Source organism: Ruditapes philippinarum, unplaced genomic scaffold, assembly GCF_026571515.1.
Source record: "Ruditapes philippinarum isolate M1 unplaced genomic scaffold, ASM2657151v2 ctg3856_1_1_1_1, whole genome shotgun sequence".
Taxonomy (NCBI): domain Eukaryota; kingdom Metazoa; phylum Mollusca; class Bivalvia; order Venerida; family Veneridae; genus Ruditapes; species Ruditapes philippinarum.
This window is the reverse complement of record NW_026866119.1, coordinates 34,875-59,651: the sequence shown is the minus strand read 5'-3', so window position 1 is coordinate 59,651 and position 24,777 is coordinate 34,875. Positions and strand designations below refer to the sequence as shown.

Genomic DNA, 24,777 nt, shown 5'->3' with positions numbered 1-24,777 from the left:
TGCTTAGGACTATCCTTTGATTTATACTATAAATAACTTGTATATGAATCACAAGCGGCTATTATTAGATCTGATTTCAACCTTCATTATGAATCGAATTTCCCGAGAAAGCTATTTTTAACCATTCAATCAAACGTCCTTTACACATAGTCATTAGACGAAGTATCAAAATATCGTTGTCCGTGGAAGTAAAACAAATTAGAAAGCAAAATGTTTGAAGTAATTTGAAACAAACAAACCGGAAATAATAGACCCTTAGATTGTTTTGCCAATTCACATGACGGGTAGATGGACAATGCTGTCTTGAAAATTACCTACTCGATCAGTACTGATTTTTCCAGCAGTTAAAATTAGAAAGCGCATCGCTTTCAAAATTGTGAAGCTCGCCGATGATTGGCTGTTTGAAAGGTCACGAGAAGGTGACAACCTATTGGTGATCGTCAGATCCTAATCCTTAGCTGATTTTAATCAGACTGAACCTTGGACTTTATATGGATTGAAAGTAGTTCTACTACGTGGTCTTAAATGAAAACAAAAACAGAAGGTGTATTTTTTTTTATAATGTAACGATTAATGTATTTTAATTGACATCTTAAAGAAAATAAAGTCTATTTCGGTAAAAATATGATTGAATATAATTACAATCATAATCAATGCTGATGTTCAATTTTAATCATGCAAATCCGGATAAATGTGAAACGTTATAAGGCACACAAACACCAAACCCTGTCGGTGAGAAGCTACAGGTTTATGCCCTTATATATGGGATACTTTCCTATATGTTAATTCTCCACCTATAGTGTTTGCAAATTGAAATGCTCATTATGAGTATTAAGACATTCTACCAACGTTGTTACAAATTTCAATAGGTAGACATTGTGTTCTTTCGGTTTACATCCATAATAATAAATATAAATAATGTGCTGTTTACTATTAACTCGAGTTTCTTATCCAAAGTTTCACTTAAAGGACCGAGAAGATACGGTTCTAAAAGCATCCCAAATGCATCATCTTCAGGAGTTAGCTAAATAGACTTCAGCGAACAGGTTTTATAGTACTGCTAGACTGTTGCACAACGCCAAAATAAAAGAGACATGTAAAGTTATTGAAGCCAGAACTTAGATATCAATCATGAACAGTTTGAAACTAATCAAGCGGAAGTAAAACAAATAAATAAATTATAAAATTTCTTAAAAAAACTAAAATGAAAGTCATGAAATAAGCATCTATGACTCTCTAAATTAATATATGATTAGGTGATACTAAGTAATAATTATACTGATGGTTATTGGGCTATGTCCACGCAGATTTCCTATAATTGAAGCTTATATATATATGCAAATGTACTTGCATTCTTTAAATACGTAATTGGTAAACCAATAAAGCTATCGAGCGTAACACTACTGTTTATGTAACTATTTTAAGAACACTTTTCACACGTTTAAACAATATAATAACAATCGAATGTATACCAGTGACACAGATACATAAATTAGAATATTGGGATTATAGTTGTTAGCAATTTAACTCTCATTACCAGCTTACGATGACCACTCACAAAAGGAATTAACGCCGAACATGAGTGAAATGTTGTTGTTGTTGTTGTTTTGTCAATGGATGGAATGCACACATTTGGATTGATTTTCAAGATCATTTTAACTTTATGTATTGCTCGAGCCACCATGTCGTGATTGCCTATTGACCACCTGCCACATCAATAACACAAAAATCTCAGAGTTAACGCTTAAGTACTGGCAGCTCTTTGATTGCTGCCTGTAGAAGAGGGGTATTGACGATAATGTATCATATACGGGTATATATATATATATATATATATATATACAAAAAATGAAAACAAGTGCCGGAAAAAAGTCACATATAAATAAAACAAAAAACACAGTCCATGACATAAGAGAAACCGGTTGGCAAATAATTAAATAAGTTAACTCATGGACTGTGTTTTTTGTTTTATTTATATATATATATATATATATATATATATATATATATATATATATATATATATATATATATATATATATATCGCCGTGCCAGATATCGCCGAGGTGGTATCACATGCGCTAAAATAGTTTCGACAATTTTAATTATTGAACGAGCATAACAGCAACCACACGCGGCATTATAATTTATTTAAGGCATAAGTGATAGGATTAAGTCACCAGAATTTATTGGGCTACAATTTACTAAAATTGTAACAAGGTGTAAGATAGGAAAATTATTCTTAGCAGAGACAAATTAAAGATACAAAAGACTGAAATGAAGTTGGGATATATTCGGAAAGTTTAATGAACAATTCGATTTGTTTGCATGATACGACCTCCAGCACGAGAACATATATGAATATCATGATACATTAAACGGTGAAAGAAATTACAACATCAAATGGCATTAATATAATAGATTACGACCTGCAATTCAGCTTAACATTTCATATTCATTTAAACATTTTAAAGAATTGATTGATTGATTGATTGATTTACTCCAGCTACGAAGAGCAGAATGTTGACAATAATAACTATAGGTAAATATTTGTTAAGAATGTAACATAAAACTGCAAATTAACATATTCGACATCCAAAATATTTTCACAGTATATACATACAATGTATAAGATAATCTCTTTGAATACCTACAAAATTTTGTCATAGTCGTATACACGTTAAATATTTTTCAACGTCAGTAACAGTGATAATTTTTTCAACCTCCAAACTAAGTTTATAATTACCGTATTATAATAATGAAGCTTTACCTTTCTTTACGCCTTGACTGCCAGTTTTTTACTTATCAATTATTTAATGTTTTGTACATAATGAATTAAAATAATCACCAACATCACAAGTTTCAAAATTCGAAACAAGAAGTACGTATCTTTAAAAAGATACCCGGCCGAACAAAAACTGTTTTTAATTGCATAGTTTTGAATACTCGTAGAAATGCAGACAAATCGCGTGTTTAAAGTGGCATTTACATCGTCGAGTTGAGCTGAATTGACCATAAATTTCAAAAGATTGACTGATAGTGACTGATGGTGATTGGTCAAAAGTTAATATCGGAACATTTTAGGATAAAATACTAAACTGCATTAAGGAAAAAAAGACTGCTCCACTCTTTTTATAAATTGAACTTAACTGGTAAATTCTGTTGGGTATTAACAGAAATTTCCTTAGGTCCTGTCAGTTATTTCTCGTTCTGGCGGAATAAATTACACAGAGCCGGTGTGATGCTTCCCGAATAGGTTTTGGACACAAAAAAGATAGTTTCTAATTGATATCTCTGTAGTTTCAGAGTTATGTTCCAGACAAAGTTCAAAGTGTTAAAGTGAAAAAGGGTAATAACGCCAAAGTCAGGCAATGCATATTTACGGTTTTTATCCATTGCAATTCTACTTAATAAAATCTATCTACCTACCTACAAAGTTTCTTGTTGATACCTCTTGTTGTTTCAGAGTTATGTCCCAGTAAACGTTCAATGTGTAAAAATGAACAATAGCCAAACACACGACATTTTTATTTTTCTAAAAAGCATATAAACGGTTTAAACAAATCTTTAAAAAGAAAATTATAAAAAAAAACAAAAACTTGTTTCCTTTTTTGAATTTTAATAAGTCTGTCTAGTCAAATTTGTTGTTTTGTCCAAGTATGAATTATTTCCATAAATAAATGACAAAGTTAAGAAAGTGTTATAGAAATTTAATCATTTGACAGTCAAGGTCATTTAAACGTCAAGGTCATATCTAAATTATTCCACATGTCTGTTTGGTAACAAGTGTTGTTTTTTTCCTAAAATAAATAACATAAATATGACCACTTAACCATATTTCAATACTTTGACCTGGACTGTCAATGTCAAATAAAGCTCAAGGTCAAGGTGGGTTCAACATTTTAAGATGACATGTCTGGTTTGAAGATAATTCATTTAACAATTACAAGTTAAAATCAATTATAGCAAATATCAGTGAAAATTTAATAATTTCACCTTCAAGATCAAGGTCATAAAAGAGCCATGGCCAATTTGAGTTCAATATACAAGTACATGAAGGTTTTATCGTAAAGAATGCTGTGTCTTAATTAATATGAAGTTAATCTATATATAGACAACAAAGTTACAGCCAGTTGCATAAAAAAATGAAAATTTCAATAATTTGACCTTCAAGTCCAAGGCAATTTTAGAGTGAAGGTCAATGTCTGTCTTGTCAACTTAAAGGTCTATCCTAAAAATTATTATGCTCAAGTTTGAAGACAATCCATTCAAAAATATCAAAATTATAGCCACTAATAGCAATAAAAACAAGCAAACTTTAGACATTTGACGTTGAAGTCGAGCTAGAAAGGGCAATAACTCTAAAACTAGGCAAGGCAGTGTTACGGTTTTTCTACATTGCACGTCTACTTAATGAGATTTATGTATATACTAAGTTTCAGGTTGATACCTCTTGTAGTTTAGAGTAATATTTCGGACAAATTTCAAAATGTAAAAAGGAAACAGGGCAATAACTACAAAATAAGGCAAGACAAAGTAACGGTTTTTGTGTCTACAATTCTACTAAAAGACACCTACCTGCATACCAAGTTTCTTGATTATACCTCTTGTGGTTACTGAGTTTTATTCCGGACAAAGTTCAACGTGTAAATATGAAAGAAGGCAATAACTCCACAATTAGGCAAGGAAGTATAACTATACTTGTGCACTGCACTTCTACTCAATGAAATCTATCTACCTACAAAGTTTCTTGTTGATACCTCTTGTAGTTTAAGAGTTATGTCCTGCACAATGTTCAAAGTGTAAAAATAAAAAAAGGACAATAACTCCAAAAATAGGCAAGACAGAGTTACGGTTCTTATTAACTCACTTTTACTCAATGAGATCTATCAACCTACAAAGTTTCTTGTTGATACCTCTTGAAGTTTCAGAGTTAAGTCCCGGTCAAATGGACGGATGGACAAAGCGGCGACTATATGCTTTCCCTTCTAGGACAATAAAAAATGAAAATAAATATTGCAAAATGAATTCTTACTTTGACTTTCACCTGTTTAGTCACTATGTATTATTTGCTGATCATAATGTCATTTTCATTTTCGTTTAACCTTATATTGATTCTTATAGAACCTGACCACTTTTACAAAAGAAATGATGGGACTCAGTGAGTAGACACGATCCTATGTCTTTTTGAATGAATTCCGATATAAGTTATCATCTGATGGTCATTCTGGAATTGCACTTATTATTACAAAAATATACATGTGTTTACCATCAAAATAAAATGCATGAGGTGTCTAATAGTATTTTAAAACGCTCCATTGCACTTAAATGAGGTTTTCAATAGCTATCAATAACGTTTTGTTTAATGACAGTTGCTTGTAAATTGACTGCCACATTTCAATTCGAAATACATGCAGTCATATTCTATACGTTTGGATCATTATTTAGTGATGCGGCGGTCAAGTCCACTATTACGGTGTTAAACAGTTATCATATTGTATTTATCATCTTTTTACGATATAAATTAAAATATCAATAAATTTAACAACTGTCCACGTAACGCAATAGGTAAGGCATAGGAACTCGAGAACGGGACCGCAGATTGCGGCGCATATTTTCGATCGTGTAACGGTTTTAAAAACGTTTCTGCTACATCTAAATATCTTTTAGTTATCCGAGTATATGGCCTCAAAAAATATATTATCAATTGAACCCAATCTGTCTCTTTTAAAACTGGTCAAATTTTACGGTATTACAAAGTGAGATTAGATAATTAAAGACCACCCGCTCGCATAATATGAAAAGATATTCAAAGGTCGGACAAACAATATTTAAAGCCGGTATGGATTCAGATTTATGCGCCGCAATATGCGGGCCTGTTCCAGAGTTCCTACGAGGTAAGGCTGTCAATTAAATTCCCAGTTGAATATCAATGCAAGACAGGTTCGGTTCGCAAAAATTGTTCCTGTATGAAGAAATATGTTTGTTTTTTACTTGTAAGGATTACGAGTGTTGTGTTAGTTTTTATTTACTTCTCATTTCACTTTTTTCTTTTGTTTTAATGTAGGCAACCTTATACTGCATTTTCAATTAAAGTTCAGTTGGCAAGAAATACTCGTGCACTGCACAAGTACTGTGACTACTACATACTACACAAAACACAGAATACAAATATTAATCCCGGTATATTAAAAGTATTAGATATTATAACAAAACTACATTGATATTCCAATTCGTTTGCATTTATCATAAAATTGAAAAAAGGGGAAAAAATAACTTATGGGACTCGAACTCTTGATACAATTTAAGTTGAATCGCATCATAACGACTTTGCCAACTTTGCCATCAAGACGTTTCAAATTCTACTTCTTATCTTGTATTATATTCACTTATTTCATATTCTAAATTCATATTCACATATTTAGACAAAGATTGTAAACTTTTGTGTACACAAAAAAATGACCAATTTACTGACCATATTATAAAATGGACAGGAATTAAGGCTACATCAAATGTCGCATTATGATTGTTATAGCTGCATTGCAGATCTATAATGAATTGTGAGGTATATAGTACATGCACGGACCTAAATATCAAGTCATAATCTTTAGATTGGTCAAAGCTTTTAAAGATGGGAAATTGTCTATGAAAGATGTCTACCGCTTACGTAAACGAAGACCTTACAACCTCGGTTACTATAACAATCATTGCCGCTGTAAAGGTTATAGTAAAGCAGGATGCAAGAATGTCAGTGAAGGAAATGGCTAGTTGCACTGGCATATCAGAAGGCAGTATACATTTAATTCTGATCAAGCGTTTTGGTTCTAAGAAACGATTAAAAACGGATAGAACCATCAGTACAATGAAGACGTTGTATACGAGTTTCCTTTATTCCAGTGAACCAGCCGTTCAAGTGCTTTGTTTATCTAGTCACACCAAGTATTGGACAATTCTACAAGAATTTTGTACTGAAAGAAGTGTAAGCGTTCTACAAAAAGAAAGGTTTATGAAAAAGATGACCAGTAGTCTATCTTATACATAACACAAAAACAGATTGTTTAGTCTTTCTTGGCGTCTGAAATTGTTAAAGTTGTAAACAATCCGCCTCATTGTTCTGACTGAAGTACCTGTGTTTTTTCCCAGGGATAGAGATAAAAATATGCATTTCGGAAGAGGGGGAATACTTTGAAGGTTTGAAATAGAAAACAATTAAAACGTAACAGTTACAAAATTGGAACCCAGTGCCAGAACATATTGAATTACTCTAGAAGAAAATTATTTGAACTTTGCTTTATTGACACATCGCATGTAAATATAATTATATAAACATGCACATATTGTGAATGATAAAGATATTTATATCGGTTTATAAATTCTTAAATTAATAGTAAAAAACAATTCAGAAGCAAAATAAACATTACGTATACATATGATAACATAAGATAATATACAAGAAAATGAAATAATACAGAGAGTGTAATATTGACCTATTTCTATTACTTAAAACAATATCGCATAAGCCCAAATCTATCCCTTCCATTATACGCAATTAGAACTTTCATATTTTTTTCTAAATATTTTATCGCAGTTCAATACTAAGTAAACATGATAACTACACGCGGCCCTCTTATGTTGAGTTGTAAAAGCTAGCTTGCTGCCAATTAGAATCTGCTAACGGATCCATGCAAATCCAGCAAGACCAAACATTGTGCAATCTTTTAAACTTCGTGCGTCCCTCACGTACAATCCCCATTAAACCGAGTCTGCAATTTTCATATAAGAATGTTTTTTTTCGAGGGGTTGCCCATTTTCCACATTTTTTTTAACTAATAACAATTTTCTGTTCCTTCTAACATTCGTACAATTGTGTTTTATACTAGTATATAACTTTAGATCAGTTCATTATTTGGACACAGGTATATCAATAATTAACGTATAACGTTCCTGTTATATATTAAACGTATAACTTTAGGTGCTGCTACAGCCTTAATTTTATAAGTTTCTCTCAATTTGTATAAGACTTGGTAATAAAACATATGATATCTGTTGCTAATTCTTCTGCGGCTCGTCAAGCCTTTATAAAGTTATTGCTGGATATTTAAATTTGCGTTGTGCTATCATCATTTTCTTCCCCTGGCATGGCATAGACGTAATCATGTACATAGTTTCCAGGAATCAAAACGTTATTTTCCTCTGGAATGTCGAAGACGTAATCTAGCACATTATGTCCTGGCATCAAAACATCATCCTCTTGTTCTGGTAAAGCGGAGACGTAATCTTGAACATCATTTCCCGGTATCGAAACATTGTTTTCCTCTCCAGACATAGAGGAGACGTAATCATGGACACCATTTCCCGGCATCGGAACATTGTTTTCCTCACCAAGCATAGCGGTGACGTAATCATGGACACCATTTTCCCGGTATCGAAACATTGTTTCCCTCTCCAGGCATAGTGGAGACGTAATCATGGACATCAAATTTCCCAGTATCAAAAAACATTGTTTTCCTCTCCAGGCATAGTGAAGACGTAATCTTGTATGTTTTGTTCTGTTCTCAAAACGTTATTTTCTTCTCCGGGTAAAATGGAGACGAATTCTTGTACATTTATACCCGGTATCAAATCCTTTTTCTCTTCTTCTGGCAAAGCGGAGACATTATTTTCTTTATTTAGCCCCGGTATCAAAACGCTATTTCTTTCTCTTGTCACAAGGTGGACACTATCATTGCATATTTTATCGTCACACGCTTTTATGCAATCATTTTCATTTTTTGGTTAACTGGTGACCTACCTTCTTTGATAGAATACAGTTGCCGTTGATTGTTGTATTATTTGAGTGATTGTTGTTAACATTTTTCTTCAAGAGTTTTTCAGTACTATCAGATGATGTACTTCTTTTTTCCGGCAAAAGACAAGAAATTCCCACTGTCACTTATGTTCTCCTGGTCATCTGTGGTATGATAAAAAAACAGTATTGGTCGCAAAGTTCTAATCCACATTACTGTCAGTAAAGGTAAACATTTTTAACTAAATATATATTCAACTTATGTTATTGCCAGCCAGTTTCTAGCATCTTTAAATGGTCTATTATATTTACATGTTATGTAACACTATCTATCTAATATGTTATTGATCGCAATTTTGAATGATTTCTTTTTCATGCATAAACTTAATCATAAATCCCCTGTGTATGATATAGTTCAAGTTGTAGTGATTATTATAATATTCCTCGTTACCGACATCATTCATTCACATGATTTTACTATTGACCGACAAAAGTTATATGAATTTATGTTGGATAAAATTAAAGTGTATAAAACTATATATCTGGTACAAAAATATTGTTTAATTTTTAAAAAGTTTCTTCCAAAATGCTTACAGTATGAAATAAATATAATAATTTATTGCGATTTAAGCGAATGTCGCATGCAAAAAAAATTAGCAAAATAACACTTTGTTCCGGAAACTTTTTGTATTGTTAACGCACATTATTCATGTGTATTTAATAACAGAGACATTCTATGTTACATCATTTTCGAGAATCAACTATATGATAACGGAACCAATATTATTTTACTGTTGATAAATTTTATTAAAATATTTCATAAGATATAGATTTATACCCTTTAAGCTAATTGAACCCTCAAAGTCACTGTTTCAGAGATATCAGATACACTTCTCTTTCTTTATTGAGGGATTTTGTTATTTATTGCAATATTTTTTTTGTCTTAAACGTTCTTTAATACAGTATTGTTCCAAGATGACCCTCTCTTTTCAAAAATGTTCCTATGACATTATAACTCATTAAGAGGAACGAGATAAGATAAACGAAAAGTGTTAAATAATGTGTGACCTAATACAATGAATTAAAATGAATACATATGGAGGTTCCGAGGAAGAATAAAACATAGAACGATACCTTCAAGTACAATAAAGTCAGTCCCTATCTTGTCATTATGTTCATCCTGGAATTGTTAAATACAGTACACTATATCATAGCTTTATTAAAGTAAAACAATGATGTATGCAGAAATACATTATGTAAAATTCTAGAAAAAGTACTTTAATTCTAATCAGTTTAACATAAAGTTTAATCAATCTCTTGGCCAAATAAGGTAACATTATATTTAGATATAAGAGATATCATTAAAATACTTGTTTACATTAGAGCTTATTTGATAGAATGCTGTAATTAAAGATCCTGTGTGTTTTGTGATTGATTTTGTTACTGTGTGTGTACCACACTTAATAATTATAAATGAAAAATAAACAATTTTCAAACATGGAAGAATATGTAAACTATGTAATGCAAATATTTGTGCACATTACATTTAATCAATAAATTATATGCATTCATTTATTTTTTGGAAAATTTGACTTAGAATCTATAGAAAATAAATTTCTAATTACCTCCCTTTCTTTACATTAAATGTTAAATTTGGTAATATCTTAATAAATAATGCTTATTGGAACTTACAATATTGACAAATCTTATTTTGAGCATCATATTTATGAAATAAAACTATAAAGAAAATGTGTTATGGGATCATTAAGTTATCATATCGGCATACCTATCAATGTGATCTGGCTTTGTTCCTAGATATTTAGAACACATAAACATTCATGAATATTTACCATTGATAACTTTGGTTTACAAACAATAGGAAAGTTTTGAAACACATGGCAAAAGCCTAGCAGAAGAGTAGAGTAGCTGTCAAATAATTCTTACAAAATTTAATATTACACATAATATATATGTTAAAAATCCTTACCGGAGTTGCAATCCTGTTTCTATCTTTAAACACTGTATACTTTCTCCGCCCATAAAATGCTCTTTAATGATACGAATTAAACATATTTGTATTGTCTTATAGTATTTATTGGATAATACAAGATGACATATAAGGACGTCAATGCTGTCAAATTTTCTTCCTTACAACCACGTTTCGCTTACGTTTTTGTCTTCAAAATAAAAGCTTTAAAAAAATATTTCTAAAAAAACAAAGGAATCTATAAGACTATAAATTATGCTAAATATCTTTGTCTTTTTAGGTGCAGTCTCTGCTTTAAATAGCCTCTTTATTCTTTAAAAGAGTCTAATAATCTATACTTTTGTGGAATAAATTTTTAAGAAACTGTTGATAAACTACATTGTTATATATTGATGTTGTTATGTATGCAACATATTACATGTATATAATTTATATCTGACCAGTTGGTATTTCCAATATTATCATTGTTCTATTTTTAGAACATAAAATACATGTATGTACTAGAAGGTTCTTAACTGTTGTAGAAAACTCATGCATTATATTTAGATAGAAACTTCTGGAATGATCTTTATTGTTGAAGTTGCTAGATTATGATTACTTGAGAACATAATAGACCTTTCTGGAAACTTCTTAGTTAATATATATAAGGAGACATTTTTCATTAATCTGATCTGGAAGTCATCAGTTACCTTTTAAGTCATCAGTGATCTTTTAGAAATCAATATATTTGGAGTATTATTCAACTTGGAAATTAAGTGATTTATTGGAGCTTGGATTATTAATTATTCTTGTGGATTTTATTGTGGGAATTTATTCTAAAGTGTTCTTGGATTTAACTTGGATTTAACTGTGCTATTAAAAAAGGATCATTCCAGGATCAGACTAGACATTTGTAATTTTTATTTGGACTTCAGGTATTTATAAAGATAATTTGTTATTTTATTTTTTTTTTCTTTAATAATTTTTCTGTAATAAATTTGTTATTGTTACAAGTTTGTTGCTGGCTTTTCTTTCTCGTTACGCCTGGCTCGTAACAATGTATATTGTTGACAAATGTCACAGGTTGAAAAAAAAGTGCAGTCTTAATTTTTGCAAATTAATTCATGAATAAACTTACAATACAACAACTAGACAACAAACTACCACTACAGACACCGTCGCTCCGGCAACCTCAGCAACAGCCGCAAACTTCACGTCAAATTTTTGGGTGTCTAAAATATAACATATATTAGTGGGACTCCATTGAGGTTTTTCGACACGACGGAACTTGAAACAGTTTTGAGATTAAAGTTCCACGTGTAACATTCTACTGTCTATGAACTGTACTTGTGAATAATAAACTATTTATGACAAGTGAGAATGTACATGTTCATATTTATATTTCAGTAAGAATATCATACTCGTAAACACTAAAACAGTGCATCAACAAATTTATTTTCTAAAAATGTATTGATACAATCTTAATTAGACATGGTTTAAAACTAAACGAACTAAGTATGTCTCAATCAATTACTTTCTGATAAAATATGTAGTTCATACAGCTTGTAAAACTAAACATATGATATTTGAAAATATAAAAAGTACCTGTACTGTTAGTGACAAATGAAACTTTGGTTCTGATGATACTCCAGTATATATCTCTAGTAGCGGCTGAAGGTTTGACCTGAACAGTAACAGTGTAATGGGTGGAAGGTTTTAGGCCAGCTATAACCATGTGTTCGGCACATCTTAAGCTGTTATTTTTATACTGAAATTTCAGTAACAACTTTTTGTAGGATACAGTGTTAATTTGACATTAATTAGTAAAATTAGTTACAAAACAAATAAACCAAAAAAAAAACAACAAAAAAGAACAAGAGGGCCATGATGGCCCTGAAGTCGCTCACCTGTATATAGGCCCCAGTAGCGGGCCTGTTAAACCCCAGGGCTTTTATTTGAACAAACTTGGTAGACACCCATTAGAAGATGTTTCATGCTAAACATCTAAGGTCTAGCTGGTCAAGTTTTTTCTTTACACATGTAGTTAAAAACAATGACACACCTGGGGCAGGGCCAGTTTGGACCCGAGGGCTTTTATTTGAACAATCTTTGTAGACACTTACTAGAATATGTTTCATGCTTATTATCTAAACTCTAGCTATTTGGGTTTTTTTTCAAAGAAGATTTTTAAGTTTTTGCTATACACATATAAGGAAAATCAAATCAATATCCGCTGGGCCGGGGCCAATTTTGACCCCAGGGCTTTTATTTGAACAAACTTGGTAGACGTCCTTAGAACATGTTTCATGCTTAATATTATAGCTCTAGCTCTTTGGGTTCTTTAAAAGAAGATTTTTTAAGTTTTTACTATATGCATAATTATAGGAAAAATCAATGACTCCCGGGGCGGGGCCAATTTTGACCCCAGGGCTTTTGTTTGAAAAAAAAACATGTTAGACACCCATTAGAAGATGTTTCATGCTAAATTTCTTAGCTCTAGCTCTTTGGGTTCTTTAAAATAAGATTTTTTAAATTTTTACTATATGCATATAGGGAAAATCAATGACTCCCTGAGATTTTATTTGAAGAAACTTGGTAAATATTCATTAGAAGATGTTTCATGCCAAATATCTAAGCTCAAGCTCTTTGGGTGTTTTAGAAGAATATATTTAGAGTTTTTTCTTTTGGTTGCCATGGCAACCAGAGTTCTGCATGGAATGAAATTCTTTGAACAACTTTGTTAAGGCTTCACACAAGGAACATTCCTGTGAAGTTTCATTATGATCTGCTTTATGGTTTCAGAGAAGATGTCGTTTTAAAAGTGTGAACGGACGACGTACGACGGACGACAGACGACGGACGAAGAGTGATCCTAATAGCTCACCCTGAGCATATGCTCAGGTGAGCTAAAAACCCACAAAACAAAACAGACTTCTCTCTCACAACCTTTCCTGCAGTAACACATTTCATATTTCATTGTTATTTTTTAAACAGAGATCATTTGTATTCGGGGAATGCTGTACACCCATTTCATCAAATAAATATCTCCATAGGCTTTAAACTTTTATTTATTTATTTATCTATTTATTTATTTATAACAAAAGTTATGTATTAAATGATAAACGATGAAATGAAATCGGTTGAAAATGTATCATTTTGTTCCTCATAATTTTCAATCTGATTACTTACATATTCTTCTTTGTGCAAGTCCGATGCTACTGTAATTCTATAGTCTATATGAACCAATGTTAAATCTCTATATCTGAGTCCTTCTGGGCATATCCAGTGAAGTGAAACACTAGTACTAGTCACATGTGTAAAATGTACGCTTTCGGCGGGACGTGGTCTAACTGAAGGTAGGATAAAAGTCTAGTTCTATAATGCTAACAACTACAACATAGCGAACGTTGCGTTTTCTTCGTGCTAACTAGTGATCAGCATACTGGAACCCTCGGTTCGAGTCCGGCGGCTGTTTGTATTGCCGTGGCACTTATTGGTTACGTTGACATAAAATATTTATCTATGTCTCTTAAAATATCAATAAATACAGACTTTAAGAAAATGAATAGAGAACTAGAAGAAATTTATTCATAAGCACTATATTATATAAATGAGCACTTTACTTTATCAATAAATAACAAATATTTTCAAACACCAACATATGAATTATAAAATTTGAATTTTCACGATTCTGAACATACAGCATCAAAGGCATATAAATGACAATGTGAATGTAACCTATGAATGTGACTTCTTGAGGAAAATTGCACTAATTTTCACATTGTCTTAAGTATTTTGACCATAATGCTATAAGAAATGATTATGAAATCTTATTTCTTCATTCAAAACTGTTAACAAAATCATGAGTGGCGACTTTGAAATGTTGCATCAAAATTAATCTTGTTTACCTATGTCATGAATATCCTTAATCTTTATGTCACTTGAGTTCTTGCCAAGTTTATTTCGTGTCACAACGCGCATTTTATAATTAACACCTCTCAGAATAGTGAACTTAGAAGGTTCATCATGTTCATCAAATATGCTACCTAACCAGCACCTCCCCTCTGCAATGTTACAGTTTGATCTTTTTAAAGTCCTCCACTTATCCCCCTTCCTATCTCAAATAAATAATTAAGTTTTTTAGCATTAATTTCATATTCGATAATGACACAATACATAGATCTGGTATAAAACTGCCTGCATTATTACAGATAGCTTACTTTATTCTTTATCACAAGTTCATTAGACTTATAAAATTACAAATTATTAATTTGAGCCATACTAATTGAATCAATTGCTGCAACATCTTATATTTGTTAACAGTTTCTTATTTAACCGGATGTATGGCTGACATTACGGTTAGAAAAGTAACTTAGAAAATAAAGGCAATGTTGAGACTACTAAAGCAATAATACAATGTCATTAACTAGTTTTCTATGTCTGCGACGTAAATATAAATTTAAAGAATTGAATTAAAAATCTGTGAAAGTAGAATGTCTTGTAATTTTTGATAAATTCGTTATTATGACAAAGGTAATGAATGTAATAGCTAGAAATGAATGTGCTGACAATACACATACCTTCGGAATTTCATAATCGTAGTTGTAGGGATATTTGTTTCACTCAATTTAAAATAACATGCCAACACTCTATAATCAAACAAGGAAACGCAAAATAAATCCGTTGGCGCTCCTGGGCTTTCTGAAATGGATACATTTTTCTTATTCCATTTGCAATAACGTGGGGTCTTTACAAACATTTATGCAAAGTCATTGACACACTCTGTTTCCTTCGTTGTCAACTTCCATATGGAAATATGATTGAAACAATTCTAAATCTTAACTGATAAAAAACTTGAAGAACAATGTTGCAGTCTAAATGATGTTTCTCTGAAGAGGCGCGTGCTTAGTTTGAGCAATTACTCTTAAAACATCCTATGACAACTACATGCTTGGAGTTCTGGGATAGCTAATTGATGCTGATTACAATTTTCATTTTCGCATTCAGAAATTAGTTATCTACAGATGTTAAGAATATTTTAAAAATCAATTTTCAGCCGTAAGTTGTTTCTTTGAATGTTTTTTATCGATTTATTACAGTTTGTTTCACTGGCATGGTTTTGAACTGCGGTTTTACACGTAGAAAATCAAGTGGGGTTGAGGTGCGAGGTCTTGTCCATCCAAGCAAAAATACGATATTTTCATGTCGGTTTGTTGTTAAAAACCGTTTATGTGGGTACAATAATCATGTCGGTTTGTTGTTAAAAACCGTTTATGAGGGGACAATAATGTTATTGTCAACGTTTAGTGATGTCATTTAACACTAATTTGATATGAAGCTTTACATGATAAACGTAAGAACAACACTGCAATTTTGACATATCGGTATACTGGACTAGTGACATTCGGCCCATTTGGCGTATTCGAACCCTTGTCTATATAATTTTATCATATATACAGTATTGTTTTTATAATATTACTTTTTCCACTATCCAATCACTGTGTCGAGTCCTTGTGCTTCACATAAGAATGTTAATCACAATTATACTAACAAGATTACTTGTACCAGCAATACCTTAAATAAAATTGGACAATCTGACGCAGCTAACTAATTAGCACTAACTTCTCAAGACCTTGTGCGACATACAAGCATCAGATATTACACTTTAAAAATAAGCTCAACAAAACATTTTCTTCAAAATTGCCCATTACTTAGTATTTCATGAAATAATTCTATGCTGATTTTATAATAAAACTTTTATCATCAACAATAGTGTCATACATTTATCATAAAAAGGACTAAATACATAGAATACAAATACACATATTATTCACATTGAGTCCATATAGATAATCATCCTCCAAATCTGGCTAAAGTTCAGATCTACTTAAGTTTTTTTCTAGCATGTATCGTAGCATTAGTTAGGAGCTGATTTTAATCAGGTTGCAAGCAATCTAGCTTATTGCACTTTAAAAAACAAGTTACCTATGATTTTACCTAACAAATTTAGATGATTCTTTATTATTATCAAAAATTTTATGTAGAATAAATAAAAAAGTAGAATGTATAACTTTTTTACCTCCAACACTTATATTCACAGAGGAGTATATTTTACTGTTATAAACACAGCTGTAAAGTCCGCTGTCGTCAAAGGTTGTTTGATGAATCGTCAGTGCAACTGATTTACTTTCTTCAAAATGAGTTAAACTTTTCGTTCCAAATTGCCTACTCCCCTTAACAAAAGAAAAACACATGTAAATTCAAGAAATTTCAGCAAACAGTTGTCTGTTACGACTGTTCCTGACAGTGGTATAGTTAGCTTGCATTAATCGGTTAATGTTGGTATTGCTTTTCCTTTTATCATCATTCAGATTTGTTAAAATTATCCTGGCAGTATAACAAGATGAACTAATACATCCGAAAAATTGCTAACATAACAAAACATAACATGTATATAAAACATGTATATAAAATATTTATTCAATGAAACAATAGTACATTAAACAGTCGGGCATACTTCCTGATCGGGAAACAAGGGGAATCCCCTTCAAGGCTTCCCGATCAGGCAGCAAACGTCAAAATCCTTCCCGATCGGGAAGTTTATTGGCCTTTGTTTACGTAGTTTAGGAAAAATGGCCGGTGCACCCACTTCAATAATTATGAATCTCATTCTTTAGTGCAGAAAAGATACCCCTAGAATCCTACCAAGTCAATTTCTTTAAAATGTCTAAAATTAAAATAATCTGAAAGTCAATTTAATTTAAGTTTTACAATTTTACTAAATAGTAGCTGCTTCCCGTTTTGTAAATACTGTTTCCTGATCAGGCATCTAGCAAAATATTCACCATTAAATGCTTCCCGTTTGGGAAGTTTTTTGTTTATGTTATCGCATTCTATTCTGGAAATCTTTCGTGTTGATTGAGATTACTTGGGACAACACCAGCAAATAAAGATATCTGTGCAACAAATTAAAAGAGTCATAGTGTGAATGTTTTCAAATCTGGTGTGTCTAGAAGTTCAGATACAAATGATGGCATCATAGGTGGTGTCTTCTCAAAGTTTGTAAAAACGAATATTCGAATATATTCGAACATGGAAAACGAATATTCGAACATCAATTAGCCTATTCCCGGCCCTAGTAATTTTTATTATGCCACACTTCGAAGAAGAGCGGGTATATTGATTTGCTAATGTCAGTTGGACAGTCCATCGGTAGACCGCAGATACTATCTTATCTTAAAAACTATTGATCTTAGAGTCTTCATATTTCACATACTAATTGGTCATAACTATAGTAGATGATGCCTATTGATTTAAGGGTCACTATGGTCAAAGGTCAAGGTCACCGGGACCTTAAATATCAGAATGGTTTCCGCTCATCATCTTGAAAAGTATGTCTCACAATGTCTTCATATTTCTAAATTGATTAGTGATATGTAGTAGATAACTATCATTGATTTTGTGGTCACTAGTGCAAAGGTCAACGTCACAGGGGCCTTAAATAACAGAATGGTTAATGCTCATTATCTTGGAAACTATCTATCACTAAGTCATTGTTTTTCCCATATTGATTGATCGTTACTAGTAAATGACCCCTGTCAATTTTTGGGTCTTAAGGTCAAAGTTCAAGGTCACAGAGACCTTAAATATGTTTTTATCTGTCGTTAGACCACTTTGTTTTCGCTGATTATCTTAAAAACTTTTGATCAAAAAGTTTTCATATTTCATATATTGATTGATCATTACTATTAAATGACCCCAATTGATTTTGGGGTAACTAGCTTAAAGGTCAAGGTCACAGGTGTCTTAAATTTCAGATCTGTTTCCGCTCATTATCTTGAAAACTATTTATCACAAAGTCTTCATATTTCACATATTGATTGGTCATAACTAGTAGATGACGCTTTTTATTTTGGGGTCACTGGGTCAGAGGTCAAGGTGACCGGGGCTTAAATGTCAAAATGGTTTCCACACAATATCTTCAAAAGTATTTATCACAAAGCTATACTATTTTTTAGGTTACAGGGTCCTTAAATGTCAGAATGGTTTCCGTTCATTATCTTGAAAACTATTTATCACTTAATCTTTTATATTTCACTTAATGATCGGTTATTATTATAAGATTACCCCTATCGATTTTGAGGTCTTTAGATCAAAGGTCACAAGGACGTTTAATGTCAGGATGGTTTCCACTCATTATCTTCAAAATTACTCGTTATCAAGTTTTTGGTTTTCACATTTTAATTGATCATTACTAGTAGATGCCCCTATTTATTTTGAGGTCATTAGGTCAGAGGTCACACTAATCTTGAATGTTAAAATGATCAAATTAGATGCTAATAGTTACATTTATATGATATTATATTTATCCCAGCTATTTTGTTTAACTTACTTATGATAGATTTCATTTAATTTCAGGTCATATTTTGGTCATTATTTTTTTCCATAACTGAACACTTCCATGTACCCATTTATGGCATATTTCTATAACAAAGTTACCAATAGTATGAGTCAAGAGCTAGAAGTGGGGATATATGCCATTATGACATTTCTGGTTCGATATATTCATTTGTTTTATATTTTATTCAATATATTTTTTTTAATTAAGAGTGGTTTAAGTTTCAGAAAACAGAAATATGACACTGTCACTCGAAAAACATGTAGTATGCAAACACGTCTTGAGCCATAGCCAAAAACTATTTATAGTTATCAAAATCATTACCTTCATATATCAACCTCCAAGTTTCCCCATCCGTCTGTGAGCTAAACATTTAACTTATTTGAGTTGAAGGTTATTGTTTTGAGAAATTACACTCTGTGCAATGTTGTTCAACATATGCTATGCAATCTTAACATTATGAAACTTTTTATTGTAATGATGATTTTTGTACTGTCCGTCAAGTATAGGTAATGTTTTGATAGGTATAAGAACATAAGCTTCGCCAGATATATTCCTCTCGTGAATTATAACCTCATATCTTTAAAAACTGACCAGTCTTGGCAATTTCGTATCATCAAGGTACTATTACAATTATAATGTACTTCCAGAGTAGGAAATAGTTTATCTTAAACTTTAAATAATGAATATTTTGCTAGATGCCTGATCAGGAAGCAACGTTTAAAAAACGGGAAATGACTAGTTTTTAGTAGAATCAAAAAACTTTACTTGAGTTCACTTTCAGATTATTTTAATTGTAGGCTTTTTAAATGCAAATGACTTGGTAGGATTTTAGATGTATTTTTTCTGCACTAAAGTATGATATTCATATTGAAATGGACTGAAAACTGTCATGCACCGGCTATTTTTCCTGAACTACGTACAAAAAAAAAATCCCGATCGCAAAGGATTTTGACGTTTTTTGCCTAATCGGGAAACCTTGTAGGGGAATTTGCTTGTTTCCCGATCAGAAAGTATGCCCGACTGTTAAAGAAACTTACCTTATAAACCGAAACATCATTGATAGCAAAATTATCAAAACAATCGCTCATGTGTGTCATATTAACTGAGCAGTTCACTTGTAGGTTTTCACCAGCCGCGACGATTACATTGCCTTTAGGAAATATCGTCAAACCTGTATAATAATAATAAAAGACCAGTTACTTTAAATACCCCGTGCTTGTTTAAGGTTAGAGTCAAACTGTTGACTTGGCCTTCACTAAAAAGATCAGGATCATGATCAAATGACCCTGATTTTATTTTCATTGTTTTGTACCAAAAGAAAAACGTGTTTCACAAAGATCTCTTGTTTAAATATGAATTGACTCGTTACATATCAGACTATAACCAAATCATAACTACGATGAACAGTACATTATTGATTCGAGTTTGTACGAATGCAATTAACTGTAAAACAATACTCTTCATAACATGATATACGTTTCATACCTGACGAAACCTGCAGATGAATTTTTCGGATGTATTCTGTTAACATTAACACTTGTCCTATCAGTAGCAAAATAATAAATTCTAGTATCTGCTTTAATGTTCGGTAAATAGACCCCACTTTCGAAGAGAAAAGCAAAGGTTTTGTCATGACCCATTTATTGCGACGGCGTTGGTTAACCTTTTCGGATAAACAAGTTTTATTTTATGGTCATTTACGTTAATGCTTTTATGTTTAATTTCATAAACACTTTATATGCAGATGTACCTTGATGATTTCAACCTGCCACACCAATGTTTAGGCCGAAAGGTCCAAGATCACTCGGGCCTGCATTATAAAATATACAACTGGCCATTACAGCAAAGTGCATTGCTACATCTACGAACTTCAAACTTTGTACATAGACACATTAGTTCTACAATTTACGCTCATTTACAGATCAATAGGTCAAAGGTCAAGATCACATGACTCTATTATGATAAAGCATAAGCTTGCCATTATATTAAAGTTCATTAACCTAGGAACTTCAAACCTTGTATGAAATAGAGAAAATAAGAATCCCTAAAGAAAGCCCAACCCGTCGAAACTGAGAATATTGCCGGTTCGGTTTGATTGAGCCTGTTCATGGACGGTACTGTCTAGTGCAAACTACCGTCCACGCCCCCTAGCACCAGCTTAAGCAGAATTCAACATTTAACATGAAGTGGTAAAATTTAGAATTTTGTGAAAATCCGCAGAATTGTTCATATGGCGGTCATCATGGAACCTTCAATGTAAAACGTTAGTGCCATTCCATGAAAAGCGGCATATGGTCCCCAAGTAAAACAATGCGTGTGTCAAACGAGAAAACAATTGGCGGAACTAATTAAAATGGAATTTTGAAAGGGGATCTGGGGTTATGAAGCCTCCTGCGTATCACAGATATATCGTCAAAAGACAAATTTAAAAAGCAGGCTTCATATCCTAAGGGTGATTCAACAGTATTCAAGTGAGGAATACTGGAACCACCCAACAAGAGAGATGCCGAATAGATAGAACTAAAATACCACAAGCATAACAATAATGACATGCTGAACGATCTTAAAGGATCGGAAATATAACATCCCTGATTGAATGTAGCACTTGTCCACTATCAAGATTAAAAGGACAAATATATTTTGAAAATCAATTCATTTGCTCTCTCCATTTCCAAAATAATCATTTTGATTGTGCGAAATGACCAATAAATGAATTATAGCATTTAATGCACATTATGCCTCAGACACTAGATCTATATATTTTTTTTTCTTTAGATTTTTTATAAGGTTAAAATGATGGTAGATGCTTTTACCATCTTTTAGAAACCTACCACCACCACCCCTGGACATGACAAATCAACTTAGTACATGTATTATGTTTTATAATTTTAGAAAGAAAATGTTAAGAAAAAAACTGTTATGGTCAAGGACAACTCAAGAGGAGGTTTAAAAGGTTAAATATAAATGTTTACATTATGGCATTAGGCATTAAATATAATTAAAGCTGGTTAGCGTAATTTGATATGCAAAATTATTTCAAAATATTACAAAGATAAAATTGCAAAACGCATTACAAACGTTTTTAAAGACACATTTAATGTGTAGCTATAGATAAGTACCCTATAAATAACGAATCTTTTGCAGATCTACTATTGTTTAATAACAAACGATTGCTATTTGGCAACAAAGTATAGTACATTGTTAGTATAATAGATTCTTAAGGTGTTAGAGGATTTTTTATAACATACTCATGTTAAATTCAAACTTTTAAACTTTTCAGGGAATTTAGGAAAAGAAAATTGAGATGATGAAACAATTTAACTTTTGTATGAATAACGTACAAAACCCTATGGACCAAATTGTCATATCACTTGAAGAATATACTTATACAAGGGGTCGGTATTATTTATAAATCATTACATGCTACTACATGACACCAACTAATTTTTACATTAAATTAATTATGATGATAACCCTACTTGTACAGTTTGTAAAAAATGAAAACGAAACTGTCGAACATTTGTTTTGGCTATGCTGTTTTCTAAAGGACATCATAAATATATATTTCAAAACAAAAAGATCCGTTTTCCATCATTAACTGCAGAGGAAAAAAATAAAACTGCAAAGATAAACAATTTTGAAAATTCTATTATTCAGGAATCCTTATCTTGTATTTCGTAATTCAGATAAGCGGTTTTTTTTTCTCTCCAAATATGCAAACTTTAATTTTAACCCTCTTTTCTACCTACCCCAAAACAACAACACAATTTCTGTTATTTCCCGCTCAAAATGATTTTAGAGATGAATAAATAACTTAAATGAATACTAATTTATTTGATATGGCTGATAACAATGTTAAAGAGCAGACTACATTTATTTCCAAAAACATCCTCTTGTTTCCTAACAGCTGGCAATAAAATGTTTTAATTTCTGAGACAATTAATCTTTTCTTAAATGTTTCTTAAAAAAGTAACAGGCTAAATTTTAACTTTCGTTTATCATACATGTTAGTAAAAAAGGCTGGCCTTTCGGCGATCATAAAAGCATGATATTTTGTTTCAAAACTCAATAGACTCGACATAACGAAACATATTTTTGTACGAGTCTTGATTTGGACCCATGGGCGCAATTTTTACAAAAAAGAATCCAGCGTCTGTATTTTCACGTTGTCGTGATGATTTTGTCAACTTAAGGAACAGAACAGAACTCTTCCCTCACTAAATAAAATATAAAGTCAGTAAATGTCATATCTAGCAAACTATTGAGCCGACAAGAAAGAGGCTAGTTTGCCTATTGTGATTCCGTCTAATCACAGAATTTATTTCGAAAAAAAATTAACGAAATATTGATTCGTATAATTACGAATTATTATTTTATAAAAACGAATTGATATTTCGTAATTACGAATGATTATTTCGTAAAAACGAATTAAGTCCGGCAATAATCTTTGTAATTTTAAAGTCACCCTTGAGACTCTGTGCTTTAACAGTACACCGCAAAAATGCCTTAAATAAAAAAACTAAGCATTTCTTTGGCATAACGGGCCTTTAGGGTTAAGTATCGCATAACGATTTAATTCTGACACTAAGATACCTTACTATATAGAATATAAAGATGAAACATGGCACGATCTAGATAAAAAAAATATCTCGTCATTTATATATAATAAACTTACACTGCCTTGCTGCAACAACAGTAAAGTCATAACAAAAAACAAATATCCAGAATTTTAATCCCATTCCGTACATTTTCATGATTCACAATTAACAATGTGGAGTTTCGTTTTCGGTATTTAGTGTAGTATATAAAAATTGTCCTCTTGATATATGATCATAATCGCGGTTTACCCAATGTAATTTAACGGTTGCTGGTTCTGTATAAAGTTTAACCTTATTCCTACAAAAACTAAAACATCTTGAAGTCTATACGTTTATCTTATAAAATATGTAACAAAAGTAGCTTAAATATTGGATTGAACGAGCATCTGAATATAATATTTCTATCGCTATCCCTGTCTCTGTCGTCACAATATGTTAACCCCAGCCTACAGTGCGGGTGTAACTACAATCGCAACATCCTCTGCTATTCTTCAAATTAGTCCTGATTCGAATCCTGCGGACTATTCTGAAAAATTGCGGGTAACTAACATCTGCACTCCAGTTAACGCACTGTGTATGTATTTGTATACGATATAACTCTGACACATTTTCAACAGAAAGATGATTTTTGCCTTACGCTGATTGAACACGCGCGAGAAAATAAATGTGGTCAACTTTTCATAGCAACGGACTGCTTCGTAAAAAAGGCTATATTATACATCTTTTTTTAAGATTTTCTAAAAGAAGTGTAGATTAAGTAATTCAACTAAGTTTATAGGGGTATATCTTATACAGAAACTAACAATTTGTTTGTGGCACAATGTTATTAATAAAGACAAAGTCCACAATAAAACAATGCAAAAGGTTATGTACAACAATTATTGTAGATTGTGACGAATTGTTGTTTTTAATTGATTAACTGATACCAGTGAAAGTGAGTTTATTTTCTTTTATTGAACTGTTTAGACAGAAAAAGAGAAAAATAATAGTTAAATTATGAAACTGTAAAGATGAAACCATAAACTTA

General features: G+C 31.7%; 1 protein-coding gene across 1 annotated transcript; it reads right to left on the bottom strand.

Moving 5' to 3' along the window:
* Nucleotides 1–6,996: 6,996 nt before the first annotated feature.
* Nucleotides 6,997–23,934, bottom strand: LOC132731399 (uncharacterized). The gene is made up of 11 exons (XM_060717578.1): nucleotides 23,828–23,934; nucleotides 20,190–20,323; nucleotides 16,831–16,984; nucleotides 15,332–15,452; nucleotides 14,660–14,865; nucleotides 13,941–14,101; nucleotides 12,357–12,519; nucleotides 11,890–11,983; nucleotides 10,773–10,833; nucleotides 9,920–9,965; nucleotides 6,997–8,950 (listed from the first exon to the last, which is right to left on the bottom strand). The coding sequence occupies exons 1-11, from the start codon at nucleotides 23,904–23,906 to the stop codon at nucleotides 8,880–8,882; spliced, it is 1,290 nt and encodes a 429-aa protein (XP_060573561.1). The 5' UTR covers nucleotides 23,907–23,934; the 3' UTR covers nucleotides 6,997–8,879.
* Between the last annotated feature and the right edge of the window lie 843 nt (nucleotides 23,935–24,777).

Coding starts and splice junctions, on each gene's coding strand:
- LOC132731399 (XM_060717578.1), bottom strand. CDS start 23,906: ATGAAAATGTACGGAATGGGATTAAAATTCTGGATATTTGTTTTTTGT. Junction 15,453..16,830: donor TGTGAATATAAGTGTTGGAG/GTAAAAAAGTTA, acceptor TATCCATTTCAG/AAAGCCCAGGAGCGCCAACG. Junction 9,966..10,772: donor GAAACAGGATTGCAACTCCG/GTAAGGATTTTT, acceptor TAACAATTCCAG/GATGAACATAATGACAAGAT.